Consider the following 20,454-nt stretch of genomic DNA (forward strand, 5'->3'; position numbering starts at 1 on the left):
CATTGGTTGGGGGTTATATGGAAGGAAAGGAAAATGCGGGTCTTCCAAGGAAAGGAGTAGTCAACAAGAGAGGTGATCTTGGAAATTCTAGGCCTCCTCTTTCTTTGGAGTAAGTTGAATGAGGATTTTGAAGTGATCTACTTTGAGAGCTTTGTTTTTAGATGGGTTGACCTTTGCTCTTTGTAGTGGCTTCTTGGTGGTGTATTTTTGTTCTTGTTTTCTTTGTTTTGTTTCGTTTCGTTTTGTTTCCCTTTTATTTCCTTGTATTATGGAGGATCTCTCATTTTCCAATTCTTCTTTCTAATAAAATTTAGAATCATAAAAAATGATGAGGGTGTTGAGGTCATTTTTCAATAGTGATGACGATGACAATAATGATGACATTGGAATCGCTTTTCATTAATTTATAAGAAAAAATGAGATGAAAGGTGCGTCATCTGTCATCTGTGTTCAATCTCAAAATATGAGGAAGTATCTCAAACTTTTACAAAAGCTTGAGTAACATGGCATTAGCATGAAAATAAAAAAGGATATGTGTGATGAGGACGAGGACAGGAGAGTAACCACCACGCTCGAGCGTAGTCCTCTAGCATTCCTCTTGTTCAATTTGGTTGGATTGATTTGTATTTCTCACAGAATTAATTGTGATTTTTATCAAAATTATCTTCTTTTATATTTTCATATAAATATGACATTAAATATGTCATTATTGATTTCTTACAGTTTTATATAGAAAATGATTTTACTTGGGGGCTTAGGGCCTGACCGAAATTGCGATATCCATGCATTTTTTGAATGCCTAAAGTCAGATAGTTGCAACTCTCCAGTACTTCATCAATCCTTAACTCTTTTTAAGAGTTACAAACTCTACATATGAGGTCAGTTATAAAGAGTTGATAACTCACCAAATAAATTATGATGACGATGAACCCCAAGGGGTTGGCCTAATGGCAGGTCAAGCCTTGATAAGCTCCTCAAGTGTTTGAAACCCCACAAAACAATGAGTTCTTTGTGTCCACCCTCCAGGTTCCAGTTGACCCTTGACTCCATCAGTTGCACGTAGGACTTTTTGAGGGGTGATGCATGCGACCGTGGGATTAGTCTCACCTGAATGGTGGGGATATCCACAATAAGTTGAAAATAAATAAATAAATTAGGATGATGGTGGTGGTGGTGGTTGTAATGAAATTTGAACCTAACTTATGTTGAAACATCATTTATTCTCCAAATAATAAATGAAGAAATAAGCAGGCTTAGTTGATAGTCTTAGGGTGATGATGCCACATACCAAGTTGGGTTTGTTTTTTCGCCAGCACCACTTAACTCACTGAAAACAGATTTACCATTCCAAAATAAATAAATAAGCCAATCATCTAAGGTTCCCATACACTTTCACGTCAATAAATGCGATATGAGATTCCAACCTGGGGTCACTACAATATTGTTCTTAACCATGTTGGTCAAGCATTAGTCTAAATTGACAAACTACTGGAATTGGAATTCTTTTTTTGCTACTCCAAGGTGAGCTCTCAAAGGCAATCAAACACTAGTCGTAATTAAACTCATTGTCAGTTTTAGAGTCCATTTGGATACATTCAAAACAAAATTACTTTCTACATATTCTATCCAAAGAGGACCTTAAGAAGTTGAATTTTTTCAATCCCAACGCTTACCAACCAAACAAATCCATAGTATAATGATTTCACTACCACTAATTCTGCAAAAACTAAATGTACTCTATAGAAACCGAATTCTATTTGGACCATACAGACTTTCTTTAAATTAAAAACTGATTCAGAGGCTGTATATGGTGGCCACAACTGCCAAGATGAGGTCAAGTTTTCAGTACGTGTGGCTGCTGAGGTGGCACTGTCAACTCAACAAGCACCTCGGCATCTCATGGTTTTCATTTGGCAAAATAAAATAAAAGGGATGTGCTCTTTTTGAAGATCTTATCTTGCAAGCCTTGTGTGCTTTCAAACTGATGACATGCTCCTTGACCTTAAGACTTATATATAAAAATTAAAAAAAAAAAAAGTGATCTCAATGCCCTCATCAACATCATCATTGTCATCCTCTTATCCTAAAATTTGGGTGTTACATGGACATGCTATCGATATAGATAAGTGGTTCTTCACTCTATAGAACACCCCATCTCTGATTATGGATTTTCAGGGGAGTGGGAATGAAAGACTTTCGCCATGAGAATGAAGATATAAACATTTTATATTAGTCTCTCATGGCAATGCCAACGTCGAGGGATATGTCATCCATTTAAAAACATACAGAGGCACTGTAATTTTAAACAAAACCTGAAGGGAATACTATCTCATTTTCATGTCACAAGGAAAGAAGAAATTAATTAAAGAAAGACCCTAAATATTACCACTATTGACTTAGTTTAAGACCATCACCTAAGCTGCTGGAGTTGGGAGATTTCACACACCAATCAATAGTAACAAACAATGGTTACCAACGATATCCTATCGCATTAATATGCCAATGGGCCTAAGTATCATTATAAGAGTAACAGATCAAAGAACTCGATGAAGCCTACACAAGTTTCCATTTATTCTCCTCATGCTTTCTATTTTTTTCTATAGCTACTCCTCTCAATTATATGGGCATTTCAAGGTGCGACCTGCAGAATCTGTTTCGATCCCATTAGGTTTACCGAAGATACAGTTACAGCCAATATTTCTTTAAATAACTCTTCCCCAATTCGAACAAGTTATTCGAAACGCAAATTTAAGTTTGGTTTCTCAATTGAACCCTGTGAAATGTAACTAACCAATGAAGAAATAGCAGTAAGAAAACGGAGAAAGTTAACCGAATATATAAGAGAGCCCCCAATAATAATGAAATATTTTCGCAAAGTACCATGAAAAGCTCTACAATTTCTTCTTACCAGAGATAATGAGCATCACTTTATGTCTAGATAAATCCTTCAAGCTTCCTCGACTTAATGGGGTCTGGGGGTCGAAAATCCTCCAACCTCAGATTGGAGCTAGTGCGGATCTCATTCAAGACGGATTCTCCTTTCTCTAATCTAATAGCCTCAAGAATGCTGCCTAGAACTTCTGATGCAAGCCCGATTTGTAGAAGACGTCCTGGCTCCTCCCCACCTTCATGTATTAGCTGCCCAATGTCTCTCAAGGGAACAATGTTCTCCATGATGACTTTGGCAAGGATACGACCAAGAAACTCCGCTGCTTTTGGGGCATCGTTCACAGCATCCTCCAAGGTAGCCAAAACAGATTCAAACCTAAAATGGAAATACAACAAAGAAACCGTGTTTCAAGCTAAACAAATCACTCTCATTTTCTTTGGTTATCTTTAGTAGACAGTACTTTACCCTTGGATGAGCTGGACTTGACTTAGCAAGCTATCTTGAGAATTTGTGAGGTTGACGAGAAGCTTTGCTAAAAGATCCCTTTCCATGTCCTTCCTCTCAAAAGAGTCTGTGACCCATATAGATATCATAGATGGATAGAAACTTGGAGAGTTCAAGTCTTTCATGCATAAAGCAACCTCTCCCTCGTCTTTGGCACTGTAAAGCAAACCAGAATTTCTTTTAGCATGTACACCAGTAAACTATATGGGATGAAAATTTCTCTCCAATGTACCTTACCATTCAGAGTGCATTCTTTTGCCATTATATCAGTTCATATAGAAGATTTGGAAAATAGAAAAGAAATGCCATGAGAAAGCACAATCAGTATTGAAAAGATGTGAAGAAGTTAAATAACGGTCTGAACATCAAATTCCAGAAGTGGGACACAAGTTCTATATGCAGGGACGACTGCCTTCAGTCCATGCATATAATAGTGTGCCACATCAGGTTCATGTTGAACATAAAGGTAGAAAAAGCACAAAATGTTGTTTGAAACACATGAGATTTTTGACCCGTAATACTGCAGGGCTACAGACATGTGTTCTACATTGACGAAGCCCTCAAGAACTTTAAAGCAACAAAAATAGTTGACTCCTGATCCTTACCAAGAACGATGCAAGGTCACAGTTGAAGATAGCACAACTCAAAATCCAAAACCTTGTCAAGAATTACATATCATGGTCCACCAACAATACTACATGCTTAGAGATGAGGATGTTTATAAGACGGTAATCACACCAGCTATACTTTATGGAGCTGAATGTGGGGCAGTAAAAAAGAATCATGTTCATAAATTAGTGTAGCAGCGCTGAGGACGTTGAGATGGATGGCTGTTAAGACTAAGAAAAATAGAACTAGAAATACAGTATGAAGTTTGAATTCTGGTTGGGAGTCCTATCAAGTAGAAAGCTCACTTCTTGTGGAGACCATTCTCATATTGAGTTTTCAAAGTATGAGAAATCAAGAACCCGAAGCTATGATGTCAATTGTGAAGGCTAGACTAATCTGTGGTCTTCAATTGATGGAGCTTCATAATCCCACAAAAACATTTAGTAAAAATGACTTTCCAACCAAAGGCATCCAACACCAGTAAGAAAGTAGATCTCCCTGGGTTCTATCTCCTCTCAAATTGGAACGTATGTGGTCTGCCAAAAAATTCCCAGAGTCAGATGTTCTATGTTTGCATTCAGTCCCATTATGTTTGTTCCAAGGTGGTCCTCCTCGATATGGTATTTTGATTTATGAAATTGAGGAGACACCTCTAGGCTCCTCGAAGATGAGGTATCTCTTCAAGTGGGAGGGGGATGACATTGATTAGAACCACCCTCGCAAGCACTCAGACCTACTTTCTATACCAACATCATGCATAGGAGGGTGGAGTTAAGCTTGGATAAATTGATTTGAGATTCTTATGGAACGATAATGATGGCAAAGGATAACTCCACTTGGTAAGTTGAAAAATCATTGCTATGTTAAAAAACAAATGGGGTTGTGCACTCAAAGATTTAGACAAATGAAATCGACATTACTGGGTAACTGACTCTAATAGATTTGGGTGGATTAACAGTGTTTGTGGGGAAAAGTCAGCAGGACAAAGTATAGAAATAAGAATTTTTCACGAGAAAGTGGAAAGATGAGATCTTTTGGGCGTAGGGTGTGGAGGTATCATCAAACTCTTTCAGAGTTCTATAAATGGATAATGTATAAGATAAGAAAGGGGAACCAGTCTTTGATTTCAAGAAAACCTTCACTAATTGAGAGACCCAGTCTATAGCTACCATCATTAGTTGAATTTCTCACACTCCCATCATCCCCTTAGAAGAGGATTAGAGAGGCTAGGATAGGACTTGGGATGAAATTTTTCCGATCAAATCATTCTACCAAGCCCTGGCACAAGCTTCCTGTTCGGCAGATTTTATAGCTACTGCAGTCTAGAGCCTCAAAGTACCATCCCATGTAGCACTCATCACTAGGTCGGCTGCCTTTACTTCAAAGTTCTAGGCAAAAACTAGGCATAAAGATACAAGTAAAAGTTCGGTGTATGCCGATAGGTGAGTTCGAAGTCCCCCCCGAGGGGGCTAGGGGGGTAACGTTCCTTACGAGCTACTGAGCTCTGAGTTAGGAGACTGTCCTTAGCTATGAGCTGTGTCTCGAGTTCGTAGCAAACACTAGACTTAGAAGCACTAGACTTGAAGCTGCCTTAGGGGCCCCATCAAGAGACAGGCTTCTTACTCTAGCTAGTTAAGAAAGAGCTTCTTACTCAAGTGCTAGTTAAGAAAGAGCTTATAACTCAAGTACTAGACAGAAAGAGCAACTCTCACTTTAGCTACTAGCTAGACTACGAACTCGAGACACAGCTCATAGCTAAGGACAGTCTCCTAACTCAGGAAAAAATCTTAACTACTGACAACATCATCACTCATGGTCTCACTCATGTCAGTTATCGTTCTCTTTGTAAGGACAACAAAGAGTTGTGGGCTCATTCCATGTCATTATGACGTCATTTCAGTTGTTTCGCTGTTCAGTAGTATCTTCTTTAAAATAGGGTTGTCAATGGATCGAGTTCAGATCAGATTGGTAAAAACTTGGTATGGATCTGATAAAATTTTATTAGACCCAACCCCAATCGGATCTGTCATTTTAAGTTTCAAACCTGATCTACTATAATGTGTTGTTCTGGATCTGTTCCAAAAAATCAATATTTTTGGTTCGGTGCTAATTCAATCCTATTCAATTTGGTAAAAGTATATATAAGATATACATTACATAATTTAAGTAAAATACATAACATAAATATACATCTTTCATATATTTTCAAACACATTATGATCGAGTCCTTATCAGAATGAAGCATGGTATATCCAAAACCTATCAGAATAAGTTATCAAAAGGGTCCTTATTGGAACCCAAACACTTGATTTAGACCCAGAGTCATTGGATTGGAATGGATGGGTTTTGGATCTGATCTGATCAATTGACAACCCTAGTCCAAAAGTTGGTGATCACAGGACTTTCTCTCCTATTTTAAAGGGAATAAGCATATGTTACAGGAAGTCATAAACAGTATCCTTGGTTTATTCTTTTAAGCAAACTTTCAAAGAGTGTCTTCTTTGAAGTCATGTTTCAAATGGAGATGTTATAGAAAACTGTAGGGTAGATTGTTTTTGCTCCTTCATATTTGCCAGGTCATCCCAACCTCCAATTTCCTTTTTCTAATTATAAATATAAATATACATATTTGCATCTATCAAGAGAGAGAGAGAGAGAGTAGTATACATGGCAATGCATGTACTCTCTAAGTGTGATCGAGATATAGCAAGGAGAAAAAGTACAAACATTTATTTTGTCCTTTTTCTAGAAAAGATTTGGAACTTGACCTTTCTCAATAGTACATGTGTTGCAGAGCAATTTATACCAAAGCCCATTTTGGCTGTAATATGGGGTGCGGGGTTGGAAGCTTTCCCTCAGTATATGGGCCTCTTTTTGGAGCCAAAGCTTGTTCTAAAATGATTTGGGATTTGATTATTGAGATCTAAACTTATCCAAAAAAATTAGTTGAGAGATTTTAAGAAGAAACTTGCCACCTGGAAAGGGTCTTTGCTTTCTAATGGACAGCTGATCAAGAGCCCGTTTCAAGTATGCACGTCCATTATGTATAGATGATTGTAATGTGTGATGCATATTGCAGAGTTCAATGAAGAATTTCATATGGAGTCTTGGGGAGGAAAGGAAGTACCACCTTGTGGCATGATAATATGTTCGCACACGTGAACAAGGTTTGTTGCTTAAGTGGTTTTCGAGGTCCGGTGCTACTAAGCAAATACACGTGTAATCCAAGTGAATAGTTTAGGCATGAGGGAAAAGATCTTCATATGGTTTCGGATGGCATGGCACTTTTAGTACCATATTGTATTTCAACAAATGAATTAGATTCAGGATTGATGAAGGTAAAGGAATTATTTCTGGGAGGATATGTGTGCTACGGAGACTCCTCATTCCTCTACTATGCATAAGATAAGATTTTCAGAGAAGAACGGTTGTTGCCTTGCTAAGGAGTCCTACTCGATGCATGGAATCTAGGGATCAGAAGAAACTTGAACGACTAGGAATTGGTGGTGGTTTCTAGTCATCTTGATCCGATTGGTGGGGCTTTCTGTAAACCCTTATCAATCATATAGCATTGGTTCAAACGAGGCCCTTAAAACAATTACAACAGATTAAATAATAGATAAGAAATTATCTTCTTTTATCCAATGCAATCAAGTAGTTTTGGGAAGAGAATCAAACTAAAAGAACTTCAGTGCTTAGTGATTGTTGTAAGACCTAAACACAGAAACATATTTATGCACGTTAACGGAAAGTAGTAAGGAGAAATCAATGAGACTAATTTTCGTTATTTATTCTCAAAAAATAAATAAATTTTCCTAGATGCCATCAAATTCCATGTCAATACTACTCAAAAGTCCTTTGGAAAATAACTTCATATTATAAGAGAGGAATACCTGTAGAATTCTCTAATTGCTGCAATAGACATGTCTCGCTGATGTTCTTCAGGCACCACTTTCTCCAAAGCAACATTAACAGGTGCAACAGAAGAAGATCCCTGCACAAATGTGGCAGATGAGGTTGCCATAGATCTATCATATGAAGGATCCGCACTCCGTAAGTCCCGGTTCACAAAATATGAAGGATAGTCATGTGAGTTTAATTGGTCATGAGCAGGTGGCATTCCCGTAACCCTATCTGGGACATATCTTGGTATGACATCCTCCCTGGAATTATAAGGTGTCCAATCTGATGCAGAACTGTAACCATTTGGACCAGCAGTGACTCTTCTTGAGTCTCCAGAACTAGGAGACATATCAACCGAGGGTACACCTGACATCAATGGCTGTCCCCTAATAGACATTCCCCTAGCAAGTCCACCTTGGGGACCAAGTGTAATAGAATCATCATCAATAGGCCTTTGTGACAAGGGAACTGGCAACATTCTGCTCTCATAAGGATGTCTGGGCTCCAAACGAACATCTTGAGCATATCCACGAACTTGAGGTGCTAACCCACGGAGACCACCCATATGAGAATTTGGAGAAAACATAGTTGACCCTCGAGGACCAAAATCCATAGGTTGTTGACCCCTTCTTGCCGAAGAACCAATGCTTGGACTGCGAGCTAGCCTACTCGCTTGTGCTTGCCGTTCTTGAGCTGCATCCCTGTGCACTTCTTCAATCTTTTTTGGCCCTTCAACTTTTCTTCTTTGTTGCCACTTATTCTTTCTCAGATCAATAGCATCTCTCAACATAAATCTCACCCTAGAAGAAAGTTTCATATTATTTGACAGCTTGGTCATCATGTCAAAATATGCATCCATATGTTCTTTGGCTTTGGGATGGTCAATCATTTCTCCTATGGTACTCATTAACTTGCATAAGGCTTCAATGTTTTCCTCGTCAGGATTTTGATATTGACCAAGCAATTTCTTGATGCATTCGTGCATTATTCTCTCAGTCAACATCCTCTTCTTGTATAATTCCCCAATCAATCTAATATTACCCAACATCCGTCTGCGTGCCTTGACCTTCTTCTCCTCTCTTTCCTCTTCAGAGCATTTAATCTCACCCTCCTCCTCAACTCTATCAGCTTCTGCTTGCTCTCTCTCCCCTCTCTCAAATTCCTCTTGGCACTTGTTTAGAAGCACTCTCTTAAAAGTGATCTTTTCATTGTTCTTAACAAAATCAGGCATCTCACTGGCAAGATGGTAACAAAAGTTTGCATACATTTCACAGAAAGTTGGCTCCGTAAGAGCTTTATCAAAGATCTGTGAGATGACACCAGTGAGTGTGACATCGTTGTCAATGTTGACCTCTTTGACTTGCTCAAAAAGTTTTTCAAAGTTTTGTGGAGTTAATTTGTTGAGGATACCTTTCAATTGTCTTTGCTTTAACGCTTCCTCGTCAGAAACTTTCCCCACTTCATATTTCTTCTCGGCCTTGTGCATAACCATTAAAGGAGTCTGAGGATAAGGAATCAAACCCTTTTGGAAACCAGCAGCACGCTGCCAACGATCAGCATCAGGGCTATTCCACTGCATCCCTCCTGGGGATGCCAAGGACTGCATCGGTCCAGAAAGAATCCCACCTCCAAACTGTCCAGATGACTGTCCACGCATATTCTTTAGAACACCATGACTGCCTCCTTGACCAGGTCGAAAACCTACAACAGCACCTCCAGGGCCAAATTCCAGTCGTGGGTCCCGTCCTGAAGCAAAAGGACCAGATATTTTGTTCCATTTGTCATCATCTACCATACCATTCCCACGGCGGTCAAGCCGAGGTGCCCCACTCGGCCTATCTATAATTCTTCCAGAATTTAGATATGATTCACGATCAACAACTCGACCACTCATCAGGGCATCTGTTATATCAGATTCAGTCTCAAAACCCTCAGGAAGATCAGTGTATTGCTCTGAGAGTGTCAGGAGAAAATCTCTTGAGTACTTTTTTCTACCTGTAAGCCCACTCCCATCTTCATCAGGGTGCATTGAGCCTCTAAGAACCAGTCTCCCATTGTCCGAGGTTTCCAGTTTTGGAGTAGAGATGTCTGCAGCATCTTCCCAATCATCAGGCTCAGCTTTACTCAGCAGATCATCCTCACTTGCTACAAAATCCTTCTCAACATCGTCTGAAGGTACCTGCTTCATATCAACACTCAGAGAACTGTCTACACTTTCAGAAGAAACAGCAATTTCTTGTTTTTCCTCCGGACCCTTATACGCCATATAAAGATCAGAAGTTGACCCAGCAGCATCAGCTGCCTTAAGTATATCTTTTCTCTTTTTCTTCACTCGTGCAGCGGAACTCTTTACCCTATTAGGTTCTAAAGTGGACCTATCCTTTGAACCAGACACTGAAATGGAATCAGGACCATGACTGATAGTCTCTGTGCCTTTCCCTTCAAATTTCTCAGTAACTTCTGAGGAAATCGGAGTTGGAACAGGAGCTGAGACTTGATCTAACATATCAGCTTCCGTTACGGAAACATCTTTATTATCAGTCCTTTCATTGCTAGCCATTGATTCATTCGCAATTGATGTTTTATTATCAAGAGAAATTGTAGATGAAACAGAAGGGGAGGATTCAGCATCAACAGAATCTGAAGAGGTGATGGCAGACCTTACCAAATTATCAGCCATTCTGTCAACTTCTGAGCTGCAACCCAGTTCTCCATTTGTTTTGTGTTCTGTTTCCACTAAACCGGAAACCTTGCCAACAGTAGTTTCTTTCACATTGGAATCCTGCTCAATTTCTTTATTTTCTTCTAAAGTTATACCATCTTGTTTGGGCCCTTCAGATGGCTTGATTTTCTCTTGTTCCACGATTTCCAGCATTTTTTGACCAAGTTGAACCTCCGGTAGAGTACAATCATCTTTTTCGGCACTGCAAGCAGCATCTGGAATACCAGAAACAGTTCCCACCAATTCAAGATCAGATTTGTTTGATGGTACAGAGGTGGACACCTCCCCAATTCTAACACCACCGATCGCCATTTCAAAATCATCAGGACCTGCAGAAGAATTAGGTAATGGTTCCTCGGTAGACTGCAGCACACCTCTAGATGTTTCTGATGTAGCAGTAGTTCCTTCACCTTCTACAGCTTCAAAAGTTTCATCTTGTGATGAACTACTACGTTGCAAACCCTGAGAAGGGAAGCTCGAGATAGTTGTGGATAATCCAACTGACTCTAAAGGAGAAACCAGAGTGTTCTCAGGGTGTTTGGCAACTTCACCCACTATCTTCAATGAATGTGATTTTGAACTGCCTGTAGAATCAGAGATATCTTCCTGCAGCAAAGCCCATGTACACAAGTCATTAACAAAAGACTTAAAACTAAGGGGGGGAATAACAGGTGGCATATTGAATATACCATATAATACCTGATGTGGTGACTGGGACTGTCTTGGATCTTTTCTGTTTAGCTTCTTCGAATGATCCTTTAAAGAGTCAGAACTTCGAACATCCCTTCTTCTGCCTTCGGTGTTGTTCAAAACAGATGTAGTCTCCTCAGTCGGGAAAGCAGGAGTAGAGGTTATACTGGGGGACAGTACCTGCCCTGAAACAGTAGCAGATTGTTGGGCTGTGAGAGACGATGGTTCAAAAATAGATTTTGAATGCTGACTAGAGCTTTCTGAACTGATCCCAGTGTCTTTTTGTGGATGAAGTGTCCTAGATTCCTTGGGTGGCCTTAATAGTTTAGGTGATTCTCCCTTGCTAACAGCCGGTGAGCTAATTGTCACTGAAGAGGAGCCAACTTTGTCACCAACTGAATCAACAAGTGGCTTCATCTTCACTTGAATGGAAGCTGAAGAAGCAGAACTTGCTAACGTTTGAGCATCTTGAGTATGTTCAGAGTTTGTTGGTTCGGCAACCCCAACCCCATGCATTGGAGGCCCAAACTTATTAACAGGCAAAGGATTAAGAGCAGAAGGATTCATAAACGAAACACCTTGTGAACCCTGACCAACCGGATAGTTATATCTTGACGCTTGAGGACCGGAAGTCATTTGGGTACTCGTCAAAGGATGGGTACTTTGAGTCTGAAAGAAAATAGGAGCAGGGTTGTAAGAATTGGGTGGTAGAGGGGAATAATAGGGAATCTGATGTGCTGGAGCATAGGATTGAATGGGCTGGGATTGGGGGGTCACGTTATGATGCGACCTTGAACCTGATGACCCACCATCTAAATATGGATCGGACCTTTTACCAAGCCTCAATTCTTCATGAGTCTCAGGATGAGTTATCTTGACGGCTTTGCGAGAACCGACAAATTTTCCAGCCGGCTGTTGCACAAATTGTGGTGGAGCAATCCCGAATTGTGGGGCCATCTGATGACCGATCTGAGGTGCAAACCCATGGCCTTGTGGATGTAATGGGTGAGGCTGGAGGCCCGGAACAAACACCTGTTGCTGCACTTGGGCAGCATTTCCCATCGGTAGCGACATTGGCATCTGCATTTGCAGAGAAGTGGCTGTGATGCCCTGTGATTGAATCTGAGAATTGGGTGCACCAAATGGTATAGGAACTTGTTGTGGCTGAAATGGCATTGGCATAGATATTCCAGCTATAGGAAGAACAGAAGGCTTTTGAGATGCCGTTGTGACAGGTGAAGCGGGAACTTTAACATGCACATCTCTTCTGGTCGGAGTGTGGGACTCGCCAGGGTTAGATTCGTTAACAATACCTGTGTCCTTCCTAGATTGCTGTTGCTGCTGCTTAGGAGCAGAAGGGATAGGCAATGCCGGCACAGCAGCTCTAAAGGAATCATGACGTGCCTGCATGATAAACGTGATCACTTTCTTGAACAAAATTGGATGAAATACAAATTATTCTCATAATGATGTGATCAGACTATGCAACGCAGCTATTGAATGTGTGATACACACATTAGATGGGTCTGTAAACATTCACACCATCTTATCTTTTTTTCTTTTAAAGATAACCCTTTGCACTTGCAAGAGTTCGTAGTAGAGCCCACATACAAAATTTCAAATATTGAGGTGTACAAGCTAACTATCATTTAATTGAAGGAAGAATAGTGAAATTCTGGAAAGAAAGTAAATTAATAAATAATTTGACAACACGTCAATAAAATAAAGATAAGAAAAAAATCACAACCACCTCAAATAATCACAAACCTGGTCACGTTTCTGCTCATCCAAATTTGGTGGAGCAGAACTAGTTCGAGCAGGAATCTAAAACACAAAAAAGCAAACAGATCCATCTACCATTAGAAATTAAAATGAGAGAAAACAACTAATATCCAAATCAAGGGGACTGCAAAGAACTTAATGCAAAACAATATAAGTGAACCTGCATTCCATTCATGAAACCAGGACTTATGGTCCCAAACTGAAGAGGAAACGCCTTAGACACATCTCCTGAACCAATTCCATAAGAAACCCACAAAATTAGTTACAAATAATAGTAGTGATAGAATTAAAAACATAGATTCGAGATTAATTTACACGTGAAATATTATAAATTAAAAACCGAAGAAAAAACAAGAATATAACAAAAACCAAGAAGGGGGTCAAACCTTTTGCAGGTGTTGCAGGGGCCATAGAATCCGAAACTCCAGCAGTAGATTGAGAAGATGGAGCCCTCGGAACAGCCCGAGTACTTCTTGAAGAGGGCGAATTTGCTGGCTTTGGTAAATCAGATGGTTCTATGAAACACCAACATAACCAATCAAAGAAAAAAAACACAAAAAATCATATATATCCAAGAAAAACTAAAGAAAATACCCATTTGTCCTATTCAATCATGCTTTCTATGTAACCCAAAAGTTAATTTTTTTTCTTTTCTAAAAAGAGGGAATTTCTTACCAGGTAAAGGGGGCTGTACTTGTACATGGGCACCATTCTGTACAGCACGGGCAGCCGAAGCAGCGACATTCGAATCTGAATTCTTACTCGCAGAGCTCACCCTAGATTGCCCACCTTGCCCACTACCAGGTTTCTTATAGCTGGGAGAAAACAAATTAGACCCAATCAAACCCTAAATTCCCAACACACAACCAATTCTCGAATAATAATAATAATAACCCTAAAAGAAAATGAAAACTTGGTACCTTCGAGAAGAATTGAGGGAAGAAGATGATGGAGGGGCAGTGCCGCCGCCGCCGCCTCCTCCCTTCCCGCCACCGCTCCCGGAGAAGCCTCTTTGACTGCCTGAGCTGCCAGATCGACCTGGTTTCCAATATTGGGAATCGCTCTTGTCAGACTTAGATTGATTGAAGGACATAAATCCGATCCTCTTTTCTCTTCTCTACAATAAACAGATCCACCGATCAAACAAAAGAAACCAAATGAAAATTTAAAAAAAAAAGAAAAAAAAAAAAAACCTAGAAATCAGGATTCAAAGAAAGTTTCATAAAAAAGAAAGAAATTTACAAAAGGGTAAGAGATCGAGATTCGAAAAGAAAAGAATGTCGATTAGCTTTCAGTGTTTGAGGGTTTGATGATCTTTATACCTGAGGCGATGAAAAATGGATTGAGAAAGATGGGAAATTAGGGTTTTAAAATGAGAAGAAGATGTAAGGTAGGTTGGCGGGAGTCATGTCGACGCACCAGAGAAAGAGAGAGAGAGAGAGAGAGAGAGGTGACAGAGAGAGTCGAATCTAAGAGAGGGTGTGTGTGTGTGTGTGTGTGTGTGAGAGAGAGAGAGAGAGAGAGAGAGAGAGGGAGTGGTTTTGAAGTTTTAACAAACCCACCTGTTAGACGGTCAAAAGTAGGCTTTTGAGGAGAGATCGAAGGGTTGCTTGGCTCTCTCTATTCTTTGCTTTCTTTTATTTTTATTGCGTGTAATTGTGTGAGTGAAATCTTTTGAGTGAGACGTCTCTCTCACATTCCCCCCCTCGCATAACTACCACGGGTAAATTAAGACATACCCCCCATATTTTGGATAATATTTCAAATATCCTTTTGTTTTCAAATTAGCATCACGCTCCTTACCATGGTCTTTTTCAAGAGACTCTTGAAAATGACCAAAATACCCCTATTTTCAATGTGATGCCAAAAAAAAAAAATCTTTGCTTTTTTTTTTTTTCTCAAAATCTCGTGTTCTTCTTCCGATGCCAAAATAGAAACTTGGTTTTTTTTTCCCAAATCTCCTATTCTTCTCTGAAAAAAAAGTCATCATGTTCGATGCTTAATTGAGTTGGTAACATCATCTAAAGTATGAAAAAAAAAATTTTTTTTTTTTTTTTCTCAATGACTTGGAAAAATGAAATATTTGAGAAATTCAAATAATTGATCAAATTGAGTATATAATGATTGGCAAGGTCTTGTAACCAACACCCATTGTTTAAAATAAGGATAGTTTTGGATGGGAAATCGAGAGTATTTGAGATAAAAAGTAAACCATTATTGCCAAGAGATTAAAGGCAGGGTATTTTGGTTATTTCGTGTTCTTAGAAGATAATGTCAGGGAGGTATATGTCACTATTTTTTAAAACCTAGGTTATCCTTGATACTTAGCAAAGCTCAAGGTGTATGCTTAAATATCCTTAATTTTGTTTGTTATTGTCATGTTATTTTGATTTTAAACATTGAAGCCATTTTGTTTGTTTTATTATAGTCTATCAAGGTATTTCTTGATTAACATTTTTTATTTTTCGTATTTCCTAATCTTTCTATGCATTCATCGTCCGAACTAATTCATTCAATAAACTTATTGTTTATTGACTAGTCAACTCAACTTCATTGATCAAAATGAATGTTATTGTTGTAAAAATAAAAATAAAAACACTCAAATTCATTTGTAATTTTGTATTTTTGCATTTTGTGTTTCTTAATATCGTGATTAAAATTAAATGATAATAAATGACCTCATTGAATGGCCCCTGGTTTAGAAAGGCGGTTGCGAAACAATAAACCAGGATTGGTATCGCCCAAGGTTTAGAGAGGCGTTATGGACGATGAATTAGGATTGGCGTTACTATTAGAATTGTAAGCACGTGGATTGTGATATCTGTGGATTCTCTTTAATTTTTTGGCCTTGTTTGTTTGCCTACAAAATCACTATAAAGCACCAAATTTTGTGTTTACTGAATTTTACGTAATTTTATGATTAAAGTGTTTGATTGTGTTTAGTGCTGAATTTTGCGTTTGCTTAGTTATTTTGATAAAAAATAAAATTGAATTTTATATTTTATTTGAAAGCCTCTATTTTTTCTTATAAAATATAATTGAAAATTAAAAAAATTGACATTTGACTCCATCATTTTTAAACAAATTGTAAAACTACAAACCAATATTAATTTGTATAAAAGATTAACATTTGAGAGATGATTATCATTTTTAACCAACAAAAAAGTTAAATTAATAAATAAAATAAAAAAAATCTCAAACCTACTATTGTCATTAGTAGAAACCAAATACAAACAAACTTTTAACACAAGCAAAAGAGCCTATATTTAACATAATCAATATTGGTAGGTTGATATGTTGTAATGTGTCAACTAATTAAGTATTTTATTTTTTACTAAGCAAGCAAGGGACTAGTTGAGGGGGATTTGAACCTTAGGTCATGGGATCAACTCTCCTCGAGCCTTACCACTTAACTATGTGGCACCTTAGTTGTTAACTAACTAAGCTATTCGTATAGGGTGAATCATACTATTAGGGGTTAGCTAAGATGCTAAGATGGTAAGAATAATTGGGTATGATCCCCATGTCCTACCTTCGAATCTCTATAGGCCCTCCACTTAACAAGTGATTATATTTAACTATTAACACATGCTAAGGTGATTGGTATGTGTGGTTAGCTAGAGCAAAACAAAAGTATAGGATGAATTACTATTTCGTGAATTGAAAATGAATTATTTACTATTCCGGACACTTCTCATTTTAATTACCAAAACGTGAACAATCATGTTTTCGTTAAAAATAAAATCAGAACAAAGTGAATATTTCGCAGCTTTTAAAGTGGCAATTCACTTTAAACTAGCGAAATAGTCACTTTAAAAACCTTCAAATTCGTTATAATTCACATTTTGGTAATTACTATGAACAGTGAGTTGGAATCATAAATTTGTCAAAAGTTTATCACTTATTCGTTAATATCCCATTCATATAAGCCCCAGCAAAAGAGCAAATCAGTTTGTGACTATTTATGTCGGATTTTTGGTTCATTCGGAATTGGCATCCTTCATTAGATTCATAAATGTGAATGATCACCCAAACTTATGAGTCTCTATTTGGTATTTGGTTCAGATATTTAGGTAAGGTGATTCGGTTGAAAAATGAGAAAGTAGTCGGCATGCATTTTTCCACCTTTCAACGGTTGCACCTTGTTATCTCTACACTTTGAGGATTTGAGAATTTGAGATGTTTTGAACATTGGAATTGGGTCAAATTGGATTGGTGTAAAAGTATTTGGAATTTAGTACATATAGGCCTTAACTCTGTAGGATTTAACTTATTTCATTAAATAGACCCGAAGTCATAGAAAAGTGATGAATGTACTGAATAAAAGTGGTAAATTTGTTCGTAACAGTATATTTAGGATATATCAAAATTAAAAATAAATTGATTGAAATTTTTTCTAAGTGAATATATTTTACTTGTATATATATTGACAAAATTTTGGTATCTACACTCCTCTAACGTGCTCAATTCTTTCACCACCACCATCAAAATTAATCAATAAATACAAAGCATTGTTTTTATTAATTCTTGTTTTCTTTTTCTTATAAGCATTTTAACAAATATGTTATCTTCAAGTATTTTCTAACCCATCTTAAATCTAGTCGTCATGTTACATTCCCTTACCAAGATCTTTGAAAGAATAATGAGAAGATATGATTTGTAAAATTATTTCAATTTCAAAATTAAGGATTTGAGTTATGCATTATATTGCAAAAAATAGGTTCAAATATTAGGTAAGAGTAACAGTCAAACCAAATCTAACTCAATGAAAGCGTAGCTGCTTAGTTAGATCAAATCCATTCATTGCTATAAAACTATGCATTCATTTTAAATGGATTCTATATCTGTCAATGGGTTTAATAAATGGATTTGAAGATAATTCCAGCTTAAAATCCATTATGGACCTAGATTTAGGTCAAACTCATTTTACATGATAGACGATGAGGTGTGAACTAACTAGCTACTTGAGCCCTATTTTTTTTATACGTTTAGATGTCCAACTTGCTTCAACCATTTGTGTCACAGACGAATTTGTCATAACCCATCTCAACCCTTTATGATCTGAATCAATCAAGCCATAGACATATCTAGACTTCATACACCTCCTATTCGATGCGAAACGTGTTGGCTCAATTAAAAAAGAGAGATACTATTGGCACCCCAAGTCTTGTTTATTATACCCCAATTTAAAAAAAAAAGTTTTTTTTTCAAAACGTGCACAACCTATGTTCAAATTACAGTTTTGGTATACTGTTCATTTTAATTTCCAAAACACGTCTCTCCGGTGAATTCATAGACTATAAAAGAGAAGAATTCACTATATAAACATGTATTGGGAATTAAAATGAACAGTTGAAATCAAAATTTCTTCATATTTAATGAATGAAATACAAATCCACCCTAAAAACTGTACAACTTTGAATAAGTAAATGGTGGGGTTTCCATAATGGGAGGCGTTCGGATGCATGTGTTTTATCAGTTGTTTTAACAAAAGAAACCCGTCCGTTAGATATTATTGAATCGGACGGTCGAGATTGTTGATTTCGTTTAAGTTAAAAGTTATGGGCTTTTTACAGTGCCATCCCTCATCTTTGGCGTTATTAGTGCCACCTCCCTGAATGAAAAACAGCAATCAACTCGTCTTTTCTCTCCAAACGCTCGAACTATTCTCTCCAAACCCTCGAACACAGAGAGCTCTCGTCTGTCTCTCTAAACCTTCGAACCCCTCTCTCTCGCTCTCACTCTCGCTCCGCTGAAACCTCGAAACCATCCTCTCTCTCGCTGCAACTCCATCGACGATAACCTCTCTCTCTCTCTCTCTCTCTCTCTCTCGCTCTGCTGAAACCCTCGAACCTCCTCACTCTCGCTCCGACGAAGCACAAACACGAACGGCTTCTACTAAGTTGCACTCTCTCGCTCTCACTGCAACTTCATCTCACGAACACGAACGATCTCGATAGAACTGTAAGTTTGTTTTTATTTTATTTTATTTTTTATTTTGAAATCTCAAACACTGTGGTAAAATTATTTGTATAATTTGATTTCCGATTTTATGAAGACAAAAAAATCTGAAATTATTTAGATTTTTTTTTCGAATTTTTTTTTTTTGGGTTATTTATCACGAACTGCTCCTGCTAAGGTTTGATTTTGATATTCACTTTGATGCATCTATGATCCATGTCTTTTGTTAATGCATTTGATATATATTGATTTCTTTATCAATTTGGGGATCTATATTTTCTTGATTCATTTTATTGATTTACATGTATTATGGTGTTTATTTTACGATTTTAATGATTTTTTTGCCCTTAATGGAGCAAAATTATTTTTTTTCCTTTACAAAATTATGGTGTTTAATTTTATTTTTTTTAATATATACTTGATTTTGAAAAGTTGGATTACTTTTCCTATTTCAAGCTTTGTTAGAAATGGCTGAAGCAAAGCCATTTTTGGGATTCGTGTATCTTTATTGACCAAAAACTATTTTGTGACCTTGCCAATGCCCCCTACCTCTATGTTACAGTTCCAAATTTTACACCCTCGTTTTAAAATATATTGAACATCGATGTGGTCTTACTCAAAAGAAACCATTCCATTGTATTCTTTACGAACGTGAGGGAGGGCATGTTTTGGAACATCGATATGATAAAGTATCTGATCAAACCCTTTTTGGGTTGGCTCTCTATCGGATATCAAGTATCTGAATCCATTTATTTTTCTTTGATGGTGGTGGTAAGCCATCAACTCAAAGTTGCTTTGCAATGTGTTTAACAAACTAAGCCTCAGATCAAATAAATTTGATATACATAATAAAAATAAAGGGAATTTGCTTCCAAATTCAAAAAGAATTATTATGCTTGCAAAGCATAAATGATTTCATTGAATTTGCAAGAACATGGAATTCCTCCCAATTGTTCACTCTATAAACCAATCCACTGTAATACAATCACTAAGGCCCACTTAACTTAACTTTATAGGTTAAAAAAATAAAGTAAATTCTATTGATGGATCAAAAGCCACTGGGGATAACGAACTCTCGATAGAACTGTAAGTTTGTTTTTATTTATTTATTTTGAAATCTCAAACACTGTGGTAAAAGTATTCTGCGAAATAATTGTATAATTTGATTTTCGATTTTATGAAGACAAAAAAATCCTGAATTATTTAGGTTTTTTTTTCGATTTTTTTTTTTTGGTTATTTATTTTTTGATTCTGGTCATGTTATTTTAATTAATATACATGCATTTGTTTCAAATCTAGATACCTATTTCAGAAAATTCTGATTTTTGATTTTTTGATAGTTAAAAAATCCTATTTTTCTGACAAATTGAATCGAAATCGAAACCCCCATTTT

General features: G+C 37.4%; 1 protein-coding gene across 7 annotated transcripts; it reads right to left on the reverse strand.

The window, feature by feature from the left end:
• Window positions 1-810: 810 nt before the first annotated feature.
• Window positions 811-14,784, reverse strand: EIF4G (eukaryotic translation initiation factor 4G). Of its 7 annotated transcripts, none has more exons than XM_086437067.1 (11): window positions 14,423-14,587; window positions 14,021-14,217; window positions 13,776-13,915; window positions 13,487-13,615; window positions 13,261-13,328; window positions 13,086-13,142; window positions 11,328-12,722; window positions 7,897-11,234; window positions 3,356-3,550; window positions 2,909-3,265; window positions 811-1,107 (listed from the first exon to the last, which is right to left on the reverse strand). In XM_086437067.1, the coding sequence occupies exons 2-10, from the start codon at window positions 14,191-14,193 to the stop codon at window positions 2,935-2,937; spliced, it is 5,826 nt and encodes a 1,941-aa protein (XP_086293193.1). In that variant the 5' UTR covers window positions 14,194-14,217; window positions 14,423-14,587; the 3' UTR covers window positions 811-1,107; window positions 2,909-2,934. The 7 variants fall into 7 exon arrangements, with proteins under 7 accessions (XP_086293193.1, XP_086293196.1, XP_086293195.1 ...); XM_086437070.1 differs by lacking the exon at window positions 811-1,107 and adding an exon at window positions 2,548-2,650; XM_086437069.1 differs by lacking the exon at window positions 811-1,107 and adding an exon at window positions 2,681-2,773.
• Between the last annotated feature and the right edge of the window lie 5,670 nt (window positions 14,785-20,454).

This window comes from Akebia trifoliata, chromosome 3 (assembly GCF_017979445.1).
Source record: "Akebia trifoliata isolate Shusen 1 chromosome 3, ASM1797944v1, whole genome shotgun sequence".
In the NCBI taxonomy this organism is placed as follows: Eukaryota; Viridiplantae; Streptophyta; class Magnoliopsida; order Ranunculales; family Lardizabalaceae; genus Akebia; species Akebia trifoliata.

Bases quoted from the DNA above. Each gene is read 5' to 3' on its own strand.
- EIF4G (XM_086437067.1), bottom strand. From the start codon at position 14,193: ATGTCCTTCAATCAATCTAAGTCTGACAAGAGCGATTCCCAATATTGG. The intron at 13,329-13,486 runs GTTTGACCCCCT...GAATTGGTTCAG, and splicing joins CCCTGCAACACCTGCAAAAG to GAGATGTGTCTAAGGCGTTT. The intron at 3,266-3,355 runs GTAAAGTACTGT...TTTCCATTTTAG, and splicing joins CAAGTCCAGCTCATCCAAGG to GTTTGAATCTGTTTTGGCTA.